This window comes from Dendrobates tinctorius, unplaced genomic scaffold (genome assembly GCF_039654945.1).
Source record: "Dendrobates tinctorius isolate UK_male_01 unplaced genomic scaffold, ASM3965494v1 ptg000107l, whole genome shotgun sequence".
Lineage (NCBI taxonomy): Eukaryota > Metazoa > Chordata > Amphibia > Anura > Dendrobatidae > Dendrobates > Dendrobates tinctorius.
Window position 1 is genome coordinate 38539863 of NW_027361775.1, and position 16383 is coordinate 38556245.

Below are 16383 nucleotides of genomic sequence, written 5' to 3' on the forward strand. Positions count from 1 at the left end.
ACACCCATTTCCAACTTGTGCCGTACATGTATATGAAAGGGTTAAGGTAGAGTGCCGACAGCTGTCTTCTAAAGCGGTAGACAGCTTGGTGGCCCGAAATTGATGCATGGGGACCGACCTCTGAGTGCTAACCTGTATATTTATTTCATAAATGAAAAAGGAGTGACAACTCCTCTGGAATCAACAAAACTGGGTGTTTTTTCAGATAACCAAAGAACAAAAAAAATAAAACATCCACATATACCTAAGCCTCAAATTTCCCACTACTGTCCCAAATTTGCTGAAATAATCTTGGCAAAGCTTGGTATGTCTACATCAGAAATTTCTGACATACAGTTGTGCTCAAAAGTTTACATACTCCGGCAGAATTTTTTGCTTTCTTTGCCTTTTTTTTTTAGAGAATATGAATGATAACACCAAAACCTTTTCTCCACTCATGGTTAGTGGTTGGGTGAAGCCATGCATTGTCAAATTACTGTTTTCTCTTTTTAAATCATAATGACAACCCAAAACATCCAAATGACCCTGTTTTGCTTTTAAGGATATTCCGTCTCAGCAGCACATTAGTTGATACCTTCCTCCGTTTTTTCCTTTCACCTAAGTGTGGTCTTCCTGACTGATATCTGTGCAGCAGCTGATGCATGCTATTTCTGTGTTGCCATTTAGCAACTCAGCAAGGTGAGTGTATCTCCCCTTACCTGACACTTGTGTGTCATAAGACCCTATTGCACTTTTGTTCTTCCTAGCTCTTTTCCACTTCTTGCTGTCTTCAAAACAGAGTGCCAGGTAAAGCCACAAATAAAACTCCATATAAGTTATGGAACTGCGAGAAGCCTAACCTGAAGCACCACAGGATATTTGGAAGCAAAATGTTTATGTACAGTGGGGAAAAAAAGTATTTAGTCAGTCAGCAATAGTGCAAGTTCCACCACTTAAAAAGATGAGAGGCGTCTGTAATTTACATCATAGGTAGACCTCAACTATGGGAGACAAACTGAGAAAAAAAAATCCAGAAAATCACTTTGTCTGTTTTTTTTTCATTTTATTTGCATATTATGGTGGAAAATAAGTATTTGGTCAGAAACAAGCAATCAAGATTTCTGGCTCTCACAGACCTGTAACCCTCTTCTTTAAGAGTCTCCTCTTTCCTCCACTCATTACCTGTAGTAATGGCACCTGTTTAAACTTGTTATCAGTATAAAAAGACACCTGTGCACACCCTCAAACAGTCTGACTCCACACTCCACTATGGTGAAGACCAAAGAGCTGTCAAAGGACACCAGAAACAAAATTGTAGCCCTGCACCAGGCTGGGAAGACTGAATCTGCAATAGCCAACCAGCTTGGAGTGAAGAAATCAACTGTGGGAGCAATAATTAGAAAATGGAAGACATACAAGACCACTGATAATCTCCCTCGATCTGGTGCTCCACGCAAAATCCCACCCCGTGGGGTCAGAATGATCACAAGAACGGTGAGCAAAAATCCCAGAGCCACGCGGGGGGACCTAGTGAATGAACTGCAGAGAGCTGGGACCAATGTAACAAGGCCTACCATAAGTAACACACTACGCCACCATGGACTCAGATCCTGCAGTGCCAGACGTGTCCCACTGTTTAAGCCTGTACATGTCCGGGCCCGTCTGAAGTTTGCTAGAGAGCATTTGGATGATCCAGAGGAGTTTTGGGAGAATGTCCTATGGTCTGATGAAACCAAACTGGAACTGTTTGGTAGAAACACAACTTGTCGTGTTTGGAGGAAAAAGAATACTGAGTTGCATCCATCAAACACCATACCTACTGTAAAGCATGGTGGTGGAAACATCATGCTTTGGGGCTGTTTCTCTGCAAAGGGGCCAGGACGACTGATCCGGGTACATGAAAGAATGAATGGGGCCATGTATTGTGAGATTTTGAGTGCAAACCTCCTTCCATCAGCAAGGGCATTGAAGATGAAACGTGGCTGGGTCTTTCAACATGACAATGATCCAAAGCACACCGCCAGGGCAACGAAGGAGTGGCTTCGTAAGAAGCATTTCAAGGTCCTGGAGTGGCCTAGCCAGTCTCCAGATCTCAACCCTATAGAAAACCTTTGGAGGGAGTTGAAAGTCCGTGTTGCCAAGCGAAAAGCTAAAAACATCACTGCTCTAGAGGAGATCTGCATGGAGGAATGGGCCAACATACCAACAACAGTGTGTGGCAACCTTGTGAAGACTTACAGAAAACGTTTGACCTCTGTCATTGCCAACAAAGGATATATCACAAAGTATTGAGATGAAATTTTGTTTCTGACCAAATACTTATTTTCCACCATAATATGCAAATAAAATGAAAAAAAAAACCAGACAATGTGATTTTCTGGATTTTTTTTTCTCAGTTTATCTCCCATAGTTGAGGTCTACCTATGATGTAAATTACAGACGCCTCTCATCTTTTTAAGTGGTGGAACTTGCACTATTGCTGACTGACTAAATACTTTTTTTCCCCACTGTATGTTCCCAAAGAAAAACGCTCGAAGTGGGAATCACATGCAAACCAAGGAGTCCTGGAGGGCTATTGCAAAACTCAAAAGGGATGCAGAATCCTGCACCCCGAGACCAACACAGTAACAATCAGCAGAGATGTAGTGATTGATAAACTCTGTATCGCTCAAACTCCATGAAGTTACACCACTTATTCAACCTAAGAAGCAAGAACAAGAATCTCAGTCACCAAACGCTTTCACTGAAAAGGAAAAAAATGAAGTGTGGATAAGCTCTGAAGCCACCAAGGAAGTAACAAAAGAACCAAGTCAACCTCCAGTCAGGAGATCAGAAAGGCCAAACAAAGGTATCCCAGCTAGACGCCTTTCTTATATGGTTATATGGTCAGAACACTTCCTGAACCAGAGCCACAGTCATGGCAAGAGATGCAAAAACTGCCTGTCCACGAGAAACAGAAGTGGATAAATGCTGCTAATGAAGAGATGGAGTCCCTTCACCAACTCCAGACATGGGAGCTTCCTGAGCTACGACAATGAAAGAGAAATTGCAAAGCTATGTGAAATTCTCAACCAGCACTTTGAGACTAAGGACCTTGGAAATGTGACATATTATTTGGGAATCCAAATCCAGAGAGAGGAAGATGAGAGTTATATTCTCAACCAAAGTTCTAAAATTTCTACAATACTAAACCACAGCCACAGTTGGAATTCTCTGCCGACGTGGAAGCAAGACACGCCAATTAAGAGAATTCTTAAATATCTTGAAGAAACTCAAAGGCTAAATCTAAAGATATCTGCATCAGGAGATCTCACTCTCAGAGTTTATGTGGATGCGGATTGGGCTGGAGATTCAAGTGATCGGAAATCAACAAGTGGTTACTTCTTCAAGTTCAGAGAAAATTCAATTTCTTGGTCCAGCAGAAAACAAGAGTGAGTTGCATTATCTTCTACAGAAGCAGAATATATGTCTGCTGCTTATGCAAGTTAAGAAGTAATTTGGTTGAAACAACTTTTGGAAGATTTTGGCAAGCCATTAGCTCAACCAATAGTTATCTATGAGGACAACCAAGGATGCATTAAACTTGCCAGCAGTGAGAAGGTTAGTGCAAGGACTAAGCACATTGATGTAAAACATCACCACTTACGTGACTTAGTGGAACGTGGTGTACTCGAGTTTGTTTATTGCCAGTCTGACAAGATGATAGCTGATGGTATGACAAAGCCATAATCAAGAGCCAAGTTTGTGGACTTCAGAACCGCAATCGGACTAACAGGATAAGTAGTTGTTGAGTGGGGGTGATGTAATATGTTTGGTGCAACAACTCCATTCCTGTCTATGAGTGTTTAGTTGCTAGATTTGTATGCTGTTTATAAAGTTTAGAAAAAAAAACTCCCAGAGGCTCACACATGGAGAGCATTTTCAGTTTTTCCTGTGTCTGTGTATGAGAGAAGCAACCTGCTGTAGATGCTGCACAGATAGAGACACACAAATGATTTATTCCTGATCTATTAAGCTTATTATTAGGGATGAGCGAGCATATTCGTGGGTACTTGGTACTCGGCGAGTAATACAGTACTCGTGGTACTCGAAACATTGCGAGTATTTCACTACTCGCCTCGCTATTCGGTTCTCCCGCCCGGCAGTTGCCAATCACAGTAATGCCGCACCCTTCTTGGTTGTGGGCGGCATTACCATGATTGGCTGGCCGCCCAGCATCCTATGAGTCATCATAGCCTGGCACTAAGCCCTGCCGCCGCCATTTCCTGCACATTGCATGCAGAATACAGCTAGTGTAGGGAGAGTGTGAGCAGCTGCTAGGGAGAGTTGTGTTTTTTGGTTCAAATCATCCAGAAATTTTCTGCGAACCCCAAAATCTCTTTTTAGAGCTGAAAGTATAAGGTCATGGAATTAATATTGACCGTTTTCCCAGCTTTTTTTGAGGTTACATTTACCCCTGCAGGGCATGTCTTTTGTGCTGTTGCGGTGCTGTGATCACAGCGAATAGTACGCACGGTACTGCACAACTGACAAGCAGCCAGCACTGCTGTCTTGTGTGGTGTCTGGGCTGCATATTCTTGCCTTAAACCTCAGGGCAGTTTTTTTGTGCTGTTGCGGTGCTGTGTTCACATAATCACAGCGAATAGTACGCACGCATGGTACTGCACAACTGACATGCAGCCAGCACCACTGTCTTGTGTGGTGTCTGGGGTGTGTATTCTTGCCTTAAACCTCTGGGCAGTTTTTTTGTGCTGTGCGGTGCTGTGTTCACATAATCACATCGAATAGTACTCACGCATGGTACTGCACAACTGACACGCAGCCAGCACCACTGTCTTGTGTGGTGTTTGGGGTGTGTATTCTTGCCTTAAACCTCAGGGCAATTTTTTTTGCTGCTGCTGCGGTGCTGTTTGTAAAACACAAAGCAGTACTAGGCTGTAGTGCTACCTTCCACAAAGCACTAACTGCTCCTTGTTCCCCAATATCTGCATGCATCTGAACATCTGCAACTATGGCAGAAAAATCCAAAATTCCTAAAAAGGTTGTTGTGAAGGGACAGGGACGTGGACGTGGGGTTGTTGGTGCCCAACAAGGCACAGAGTCTGGGAGACAGAATAAGGTTGATGCATCTAGGTTCCTGGCGAAATTTCCCAGTCTGGAACATAAACGGGCCTGGAAGCCAGAAGAACAAGAGCTGATACTGTCTTGGATGGCTGATAATGTCTCAACAAAATGTTCTAGCAGCACCCAATCGTCCATGACAAAAGAGTCTACTGTCCATACAGATAACGCTGGGTCATCCAATTCTCAGCCTATTCCTAGTTCATCACCCGGTCAGGAGTCACAGGAAACATTTGACGCCAGCCTTGGTCACTCCAAGGATCTGTTTGCTCCATTTCCTTGCATTGCCTCTGGCCTCTCACTGCGCGACATTGAAGAGGAATGTGAGGGGGTATCGTCTGTTGAAGATGGCCACATATTTGAAACCCCACGTCCAGAAGAAAGCCACTTTCATCCACGTGATATACCGGGTGAAGAGGTGGAGGCTGATGTTGATGACACACAGTTGCCATCTGGCCAGTCACCAATATCAACACGGAAGAAGGATGACATGGACGACGAGGTGGTCGATGATGAGACCACCGATCCGACCTGGGCCGTTGGCACGCATAGCCTGCACAGAAGCACAGAGGATGAAGGTGAATATGTAGCACCAACAAAGGCACCAAGGGCTACTGGTTTGAGCAGAGTGTGAACTGTGTCATCTGTTGCCAAGAGCAATCCCTCTGTGCCCCAAGTCAAGGCAAGGGTGCGTTCAGCCGCTGTCTGGAAATTTTTTTCCGATAGTCCTTCTGAACCAAATGTTGTCATCTGTAGCATCTGCCATAGGAAGCTGAGCAGAGGCCAGGGCAATGGCAACCAAAGCACCACCAGTATGCGGAAACACATGGCAGCCAAGCACCCTAGTCTGTGGGCTGAACTACAGAGTACCAAATCAGTGTCTGGGACTGTGGGTCGAACCACTGCCATGTTGCCTGTGATATGTCCTTACCAATCTGCTGGGCAGGAAGCAGGTGATCATCATACCTCTTGTTCACAAGCTGCGGTTGCACAGACACAGGCCACAACAAACTCATCCACTTGTTTGTCCCAGGAAAGCATCCAATTGTCCGTGCCCCAGATAATAATAATAATAATAATAATAATCTTTATTTTTATATAGCGCTAACATAATCCGCAGCGCTTTACAGTTTGCACACATTATCATCACTGTCCCAGATGAGGCTCACAATCTAAATTCCCTATCAGTATGTCTTTAGAGTGTGGGAGGAAACCGGAGCACCCAGAGGAAACCCACGCAAACACGGGGAGAACATACAAACTCCTTGCAGATGTTGTCCTTGGTGGGATTCGAACCCAGGACCCCAGCGCTGCAGATGTATGAAAGGACGCGGAAATACCAAGCCACACACCCAGAAGCACAAATACTGAACGTGCACATTGCCAAGTTGCTAGCCATGGAGATGTTGCCGTTTAGGCTTGTGGGGACAGTCTTTCCGTGATCTTTTGGCTGTGGCTGCCCCACGATACTCGGTTCCCAGCCAGCACTATTTTTCCAGTTGTGCCATCCCCGCGTTACACCAGCACGTCCTAAACAATCTAAAGCGTGCTCTCACCAACGCCGTAACCGGGAAGGTCCATCTTACAACAGACACGTGGACAAGTACTTGTGGCCAGGGACGATACATCTCTGTCACGGCACACTGGCTCAATCTGGTGGAGGGTGGGATAAAGTCTCATACTGGACAGTCAACACATATCCTACCCACGCCACGAATAGCGGTCCCAACCTCAATCAGGGTTTCCGCCTCATCATATACGTCCAGTCTCCCCTCTTATTCCTCCTCCATCTCATCATCCTATGCTGAATTACCCTCCACATCACTCCCAAGTTGGGAGCTGTGCAGCAGTGCATCGGCAAAGCGGAAAAACGCTCTGGTGAAGCTGATCTGCTTAGGTGAAACACCACACACTGCAGCAGAGCTGTGGCAAGGATTAAAACAACAGACCGATCAGTGGCTCTCCCCACTGCAACTCCAACCTGGTCTGGTTGTCTGCGACAATGGGCATAACCTGGTGGCAGCTTTAAAGCTCGGGAATCTGGTACACGTGCCATGCATGGCTCACGAGCTGAACCTGGTGGTGCAGAAATTTATAAAAACCCTGACTTGCTGTACCTACTTGAGAAGGTGCGCCATATTTGCACCCATTTCTGCCACTCCTCAACTGCTGTTGCCAGTCTTGCAGCGCTTCAAAAGCAATTTAATTTGCCAAAACACAGACTCATTTGCGACCTGCCAACACGGTGGAACTCAACATATCATATGTTGGCAAGGGTAAGTGAGCAGCAGAGGGCACTTTCTGAATACCAGCTTAAACATGCCGGTCACACTGAGACTCAGCCAAGACACATAACTGTCGAGTGGGTGAGGATCGCTGATATTTGTGAGGTGCTTGATAACTTTGAGTACTGCACCAAGCTAGTGAGCGGTAATCAGGCTATTATCAGCGTAACCATCCCTATGCTATGTCTGCTGAAAAAAATCGCTGCAGAATCAAAAAATGGAATCTTTGCGTGCCCAGCAGCTGGGTATTGAGCAAGATTTCACAAAGGGTGATCCTACCGAGCCCAGTCAATATCATCAGGTAACATTGGGGGATGAAGATGATGAGGAAAATGAGGAGGGAGAGGACTTCTTTTTCAGTAGTACCGGGGGGAAACCTCATGCTACAGAGGGGAATCCCAACCCCAGCTTCATGTCTGTCCAGCATGGGTGGGCTGAAGAGGAGGAGGTGGAGGAGGAGAGTCAGTGTGAGGAGAGGATGGGTATTGTTCCTCCTTCAGGGGTCACAGAACATTTGCCTCTTTGCAGCTTGGCACACATGGCACACTTCGTATCTGACTGTCTGTGCCAAGACCCTCGCGTAATCCACATTTTCAATAGCAACCTATACTGGTTGGCCACCTTTCTAGACCCACGGTACAAGGACAAATTTCCTTCGCTACTGTTGCAGTCACCAACGGGTTTCACAATGGAATCCTTCAAGAAGGCCGTTGTCGATCATTTGATGGCAACAGCACCCTCAGACACCACTGCTAGCAGAGATACCAGCTCTGTGTACCAGCATGCATTAATGGGGAGCGATACGCCAAGCAGGTCCAAAAGAGGTGGTGGTAAAATGTCCACAAACTGGGCCATCTTCAATAAACTGGCTCATCACCAAGGACTAGCTGGAACAGTAGCAATGTCAAGGAGGGAGAAGTTGAACAAGATGGTCATCGACTATTTAAGTGACCATACCTGCTTCCTTCCTGACGCTTCTGTACCGTTTAATTACTGGATATCCAAGCTGCATAGTTGGCCCGACCTCTCCTTCTATGCCTTGGAGGTGCTGGCCTGCCCTGCTGCTAGTGTGATGTCAGAGCGTTTTTTCAGTGCCGCTGGGGCAGTCATCACAGATACATGCATACGGTTGTCAACAGAAAATGCAGACAGGCTGACTCTGAAAAATTTAACAAGGACTAGATTTTGCAACAGTATTTAAGCCCTCCAGATGACAGTATCCCAACCTAAAGTCACCCAACACGTTTTTTTTTTAAGTTGGTGATCACATCCATCCCTTCCCATACAAGCCCCTTTTCTTCTTCTTACACGTTTTCAAAACCTGCTTCTGACACACGCACCTCATGGTCAATAAGCTAAAAACAATGTTGCGTTAATTAATATTTCCCATCGGAGGCACTGTGATTAAAGTGAGACCCCTCTTCCTTCATCAACCATGGTATCATGCCCCTTTGGCTAATTTTTGGAGACACTGGCTATGCCTGGACACTGGCCACGGCCACCTCTATGCTAGTAGTCCTGGCTTTATCATAATTGTTTGGCCCTTCAGACCTGTCTTGCTTCCTTCATCAACTATGATACAGCCCCTTGGGTTAATTTTTGGAGACACTATTGCTATGCCTGGACACTGGGCACGGCCACCTCTATGCTAGTAGTCCTGGCTTTATCATAATTGTTTGGCCCTTCAGACCTGTCTTGCTTCCTTCATCAACTATGATACAGCCCCTTGGGCTAATTTTTGGAGACACTATGGCTATGCCTGGACACTGGGCACTGCCACCTCTATGCTAGTAGTCCTAGCTTCATCATAATTGTTTGACCCTTCAGACCTGTCTTGCTTCCTTCATCAACTATGATACAGCCCCTTGGGCTAATTTTTGGAGACATTATAGCTATGCCTGGACACTGGGCACTGCCACCTCTATGCTAGTAGTCCTGGCTTTATCATAATTGTTTGGCCCTTCAAACCTGCCTTGTTTCCTTCAACAACCATGATACAGCCCCTAGGGCTAATGCTTTGAAGACACTATATATTTGCCTACACATTGGGCAGTGGCACAACAAGGACAGTAGTCCAAGCTTTATAATTGTGAATCCCTTGTGATGCTGATGATGATGGGTGGCTTCTTCCTGCATTAACCATAACACAGCCCCTAGGGCAGATTGCTCCCCTTACACCACTTACACACTTAGCTGTCAGAAGATCGCCTCCATCATCACTCGCTCTTACGGCACTTCTGATATATCACTGGCACTGCGTAAGTGGCGTACGAGTCCCGCTCTTCTGGCAAAAAACCACAGGACTTCAAATAGTATTTGTAAATTGTAGTGAAGCAGTGGTGTAAAAACAATCATGCAGCCCCTGACCATGTGCCCCCATTGTTTACAGCATACATTTTTTTTAACATTTACACATTTTTTAGCCTTTACCTCAGCCCCCAGACAGCTTTGTAGGCTCCAGCAGACAATTACTTGCATTTTCCATTGACTATCATTGGACTCGCTATTCGTACCGAATACCCGAGTATTAAGGTATACTCGGTACGAGTATAGCGAGTATGAATACTTCTGTACTCGCTCATCCCTACATATTATATATTGTTAAACAACAAAAACCCAATGAATAATAACGGCAAAAACTCAAATTAGAATCCATAAACAACAAGAATAAGTATAAATTGCCCAAAAATAAACACTTTTATTGAATACAAAAATACAAGGATAAAAATTACACACAAGGGTGACTGCTATCCAAAGCAGGAGCCATATTGCACTAGTGCCCATTTAACCAAATATAAGTACAAATATTAAACAATTACACATGTTGATCAGAGAGTGGCATGTACTTTGCTACATATAGCTGAATATTTATATTGCCCGTTTAACCATATATAACTACAAATATTGAACAATTACACATATTAATCAGAGAGTGGCATGTGTTTTGCTGCATATAGCTGAATAGCCAAAAGAGAACAGCACAGACGTTACTGAACTCACAGTACTTTCCACAGTGGGTATACACACAACCACTCAGTGATCACTTATCAAAAGAGTCCAACTATGAGCAATATGTGTAAAACAGATACATAAACATACTACCAATATGGTAAGGACACTTACAAGATATAAGTAATGGCGCTGGCTTCCCACTCGCCCCAACGCGCGTTTCGCTTCTTCGTCAGGAGGCGTGTTATATATTGTTCCTGTATGTTCCTTAATAAAGAAGCTGTGTTGTTACACGCTTGGAGAGTATCGTGAGTAATCCGCTGCCAACATACTGTATATATTGATTAATATGATATTATAGTAATGCCTTTAGCTTCTGTGTATATGAAAAAATTAATTTTTTTTTTTTTTCTTCTTACATTTTAGGAAACAGAATTCCACAGCCTCAGCAACAGGACCTGGTGAGTATTATTATATAATATCTTATCTCTTTAGAAAAATATGGAAATATATATTTTCTCTTGAAACCCTGCAAAAAGGACCATTTTGTCATTAATAACTGCTAACAATTTGAAATACCTGCACATATTCAATAAGGATTAGTGCTGAGTGATACCATCCGATATCGTGAAATATCGGATCGGACCGATACCCAAAAAGTATCGGATATCGCCGATTCCGATACCGGAAACCAATGCAAGTCAATGTGACAGAAATATCGGAATTAAAATAAACCCTTTCTTTCCTTGTAGGTTAATTCTACATGAAGGAAAACAACTAAGAATAATGTAGAATGTATTTGGGGAGGTGGAGGAGACATTAAAGGCACAGAGGTTTAGCCCAATCAAATGTAATAGCAGGAATTATTTTTTTTTAAGAAGTTTGGAGTTACAAAGATATTGACTATGTTAACCTTTTTTATATTTTGTCAGATATGTATGTTTCACTACTTCCATGCTCTTCACCTTCTTTTTTACTTCTCCCACACTTTCTCCTTTATGATCCTCAGCAGCAGCATCTTTTTCATCAACTTCTTCTTCACCGTATTCATCTTCTTCTTCACTTTCTTCCTATTATTCTTTTTTTTACATTTTTTTTACATTCTTCATATTCTTCTTATTCAACTATTATTCTTCTTCATATTCTACTTCTTCATCTTTTTCCAATTCTTCTTCTTCATCAAATTCTTATTTGTGACAGGCATTTCTGTAGTTGTTATCTATAAAAGTTTGAAGAGTACACCTTCCGTTCTGACTATCACAAAAGATTTACAACAGGATTTGTCCGCGTTCAGTTTTGGCCTGTGTGATGTTGTCACATCTCCTGTTGTTTGTGGGCTGTTGCCCTTGTTTGCATTCTTTGCCTAGTAACAGTGATGTAGGGGAGAGGATGAGTCGGGGGAGGGACGTAGAGAGGAAGGAGGAAGTAAGGAATAAAAAAAAAGCACGGCCTGGCAGCCAAGCACCAGCACATCAGCGTACGTCTCTGAATTCTTTATCGCCGACATCACGACACTACAACTGGCGACGAGGAAGCGTTCATTCATCAGCCACAGGTATTTCAGTCCCACGAACAGTCTACAAGGCTATCAGCACTCACTATGGCTTGTCTACCCGCATTTCCTGCTTTTGATGTGCATCAGTCCCAAGCAAACCTGGCAGTTTCTTGGGATAAATGGCTAAAGCGATTCGAGATATTTCTGCAAGCCATGAATGTCTCTGATGATACCCGGAAAAAAGCCATGCTGTTACACTACGCAGGGGAGCAGGTTTATGATATACTCACTACTCTGCCGAATACAGGGGAGGACAAGGATTATGAGCTCAGCAAAGCTGCGTTAAGCAAGCACTTCTCCCCTCACAGAAATCCGGCATTTGAAATTTTTAAGTTCAGGCAGTCAAAGCAGTCGCCAACAGAAAGCATGGCTGAGTATCATGTCCGGCTACGACACCTTGCAGCGCACTGTGAATTTGCGGAAGTAGACAAAGAAATCCAAATGCAGATCGTACAAGGATGTATTTCCTCCAAGTTAAGGAGACAAGCACTCAGAGACCCCACCATGACGTTAGCGAAGTTGCTAGATACAGCGCGTATAAATGATGCTGCAGACAAACAAGCTAAACTGATAGAGAACATCGAGCATGAGCCAGACGCGACATCTTCTATAGCAAAGCTTACACAGAAACCAAATGTGCCTCGCACGCAGGCAGCCACATGTTACAACTGTGGTGGATCGTATCCTCACCAGAATGTCTGCCCAGCAAAGGGAGGAACTTGTCATAATTGCGGAAAGCAAAATCATTTTGCAAAGGTGTGTAGATCCAAGCCACAATCTCCTCATACCACCGCACAACCTAGGCCACCAAAGATCCAAACACTGCAGATTAATGACGAGTCCCACAGCACCTATTTATTCTCCGTGACGGAAGAGGGATCTAATACTGTGCACGCAGTTACTAATCCAAAACGAGTAATCCTAGTGAATGGCAATCCAATAGAAGCCCTGGTAGACACGGGGGCATCAGTCAACGTCATCAGTCATACTGTCTACAACCAGCTCCTAAACAAACCTACTCTACAAAGTACTAATTTAAAGATTTTTCCTTATGGCTCAGCAGCTGCACTGCCCCTGTGCGGAAAATTTCAGTCAGAAGTTGCAGCTGAAGGAAAGTCCATCACTGACACCTTTTATGTGGTAGAATGCTCTGCGGACACACTTCTCAGCTGTACCAGTGCAATATCTCTGGGCCTTGTGAACCTTGTCAACAGCATTACAGGTCCTTCGGCCCACCACATTATGCAGAAGTACCCAAATCTCTTTAAAGGCCTAGGTAAGCTAAAGGATGTTCAAATAAAATTGCATATAGATCCGTCAGTACAGCCCTCTATTCAGCCCCACAGGCGCATTCCATTCCATGTCCGCAAGCTTGTGGAGCAAGAACTGCAAGACCTGGAGGCGTCCGATGTCGTCAAACGCGTTGAAGGCCCGACCCCCTGGGTTTCACCAATCGTTGTTGCACCTAAACCGAAGCAGCCAGGTAAAATCCGACTATGTGTGGATATGCGCCATGCCAATCGGGCGATCCAAAGAGAAAGGCACATCACGCCCACTATTGATGACATTCTCGCAGACCTGAATGGTGCGAAGGTATTTTCAAAAATTGACCTAAACTCGGGCTATCATCAACTTGAATTGCATCCAGACTCCAGGTACATTACAACTTTTAGCACGCATGTGGGCCTGCGCAGATTTAAGAGATTGAACTTTGGCATCTCATCGGCCGCAGAAATTTTTCAGAATATCGTCAGCCAGGTTCTGTCTGGCATTGCAGGAGTCCTCAACGTCAGTGATGATATTCTCATTTATGGCACAACCCAAGAGGAACATGACAATCGCCTAGAACAAGTGTTTCAAAGACTCCAAGCCTGCAATCTCACTGTCAATCCGTCAAAATGTAAATTTAACCAAAAATCATTAACTTTTTTTGGATACATCTTTTCTGAACAAGGAGTTTCAGCTGACCCACAGAAAGTGGCTGCCATAAAATCGGCTAGCCCACCGCAAAATGTGTCAGATGTTCGCAGCTTCCTAGGACTGGTCACATACTGTGGGCGATTTATACCTGACCTAGCCACTGTTTCTGAACCTCTGCGAAAGCTCACAAAGAAAGACTCTCCGTGGACATGGGGTACTGAGCAGCAAGCAGCTTTTGACGCATTGAAAACCAACCTAACCAGCGACACTGTCATGGCCTATTTTGACCCGTCAAAACCCACACAGCTACTGGTGGATGCTAGTCCAGTAGGCCTAGGGGCAATTCTCACACAAGTGTCTAGCGCAGGCGACATATCCACAATCTCATATGCCAGCAAGACACTAACGGATACAGAGCAGCGATATTCACAAACTGAGAGAGAAGCCCTGGCAGTTGTGTGGGGGTGCCTTCATTTCCATTTATACCTTTTTGGACATCAATTCACAGTGATAACTGACCACAAGCCACTCGTTCCAATTTTCAATAAGCCCTCGTCAAAGCCTCCCCCGCGTCTTGAACGCTGGTTGCTCCGCTTACAGAACTATCATCTCCAGTTGAGATACGAGGCGGGAGCTGGAAATCCCGCAGACTATTTCTCGAGACACCCAGCACCACAGCCCACCACAGACGACATCCCCGCGACAATTCTGGCGGAGGAGCATGTCAACTTTGTCGTCGCCCATTCGGTACCGAAAGCTATGACCATACAGGAAATTAAGCAAGCGCTGGATGCCGATCACCAACTTCAATTTGTGATAGAGACGGTTCGGTCCAAGAACTGGAGCAGTTTTCTCGCTGAGGCCCGCCTTCACCCTCCTGATCAGGCTGGGTACCTGGAGGTTTTCTTTAACGCGAGACATTCACTATCAGTATCAGACTCAAATATGCTCTTAAGAGATAATCGCCTGGTGATACCTCAGAAACTTCAGAGCAGGGTACTGGATCTGGCGCATGAAGCTCATCAAGGGGTCGTGAAAACGAAGCAGCTACTTCGGGAGAAAGTGTGGTTTCCCGGACTTGACAAAAAGGTAGAGGCACTCGTTGAAACATGCATACCGTGCCAAGCCACTACAGTTGCCCATAGACGTGCACCATTACAAATGACACCCCTGCCAGCCGGCCCATGGATAGCTGTTAGCATCGATTTCTGCAGTCTACCAGATAGCTCCTATCTGCTGGTGATCATGGATGACTTTTCAAGGTTTCCAGTCACCGATCATGTTTCTACAACCTCGGCCAAGGCTGTTTTACCAAAATTAGACAAGATCTTCTCGGCATATGGCATACCTGAGATCGTGAAATCTGACAATGGACCGCCTTTTAACAGCACAGACTTTCAGTCCTTCGCAACCTACCTGGGTTTCACACAACGGAAAATAACTCCTTGCTGGCCTCAGGCCAACGGAGAAGTCGAACGATTCATGCAATCGCTCAACAAGACCCTAAGGATTGCTACCATGGAGCACAAGGACTTACAGCAAGAGTTGAACGCATTCCTCAGACAGTACAGGGCTACACCCCACTCTACAACGGGAATACCACCTGCAACGGCACTGTTCAACAGGCCCTTACGGGTCAAACTTCCAAGCATTCCAGCAATCTCCGTCCAGACCCCGATTTCTATTAATGACTCCATATCAAAGGAAAAGATGAAACGGTACGCAGATAAGCGCAACCATCGAGGCAGACAGCCGGCAATACAGGTGGGCGATTGGGTCCTAGCACAAAGGTTAAAAGCGACTAGCAAGTTTGCGTCACCGTACTATCCGGAACCCTTTCAAGTTATAGACGTTAAGGGCACCATGGTTACTGCCCGGAATCAAAGTCGTCAGGTCACACGAAATGTGTCCCACTTTAAAAAACTCCGGGGCCACGTCCCAAAAACCACGCCTATTGAGGAAGCGGAGAGCGACGACTTCCTGCCAGAGACTGGAGATGCCGTAAGCCTAGCAGGGGATGTCTCCGGGGATACTCATGGCTCATCTGGTGATGGGCTGTCTCACCGCTATCCGACTAGGACCTATCGAAGACCACCTGCCCACCTTACAGACTATGTTCTGCAGTGAGACTTAATGTTTGAACGACAATATTCTTCAAATGTTTGTTTTTTTTTTTGTTGGGAGAAAAGAAGAGGTGTGATGTTGTCACATCTCCTGTTGTTTGTGGGCTGTTGCCCTTGTTTGCATTCTTTGCCTAGTAACAGTGATGTAGGGGAGAGAATGAGTCGGGGGAGGGACGTAGAGAGGAAGGAGGAAGTAAGGAATAAAAAAAAAAGCACGGCCTGGCAGCCAAGCACCAGCACATCAGCGTACGTCTCTGAATTCTTTATCGCCGACATCACGACACTACAGCCTGCAGCAGCAGGCATTTTCCAGGGGCACCACAAGGAGGAACGGACTCACCCCCATACACTGCTTAATCTTCTTCTGCTTATAATTTAGATAATATCTTTTGCTCTGATTTTTAGTCTTATGCTTAATGTTCTTCTGCTTTTTGTTCACTACCGAGGACCA

General features: G+C 45.0%; 1 protein-coding gene across 1 annotated transcript in view; it reads left to right on the plus strand.

Annotated features, from left to right (window-relative positions):
* PDCD1 (programmed cell death 1) overlaps positions 1 to 16383 on the plus strand; it is a 148075-nt gene that overhangs the window by 121798 nt on the left and 9894 nt on the right. Inside the window, exon 4 of the mRNA XM_073589375.1 lies at positions 10761 to 10795. Coding sequence (XP_073445476.1) covers positions 10761 to 10795 — 35 coding nt within the window. The remainder of the gene's footprint in view (positions 1 to 10760; positions 10796 to 16383) is intronic.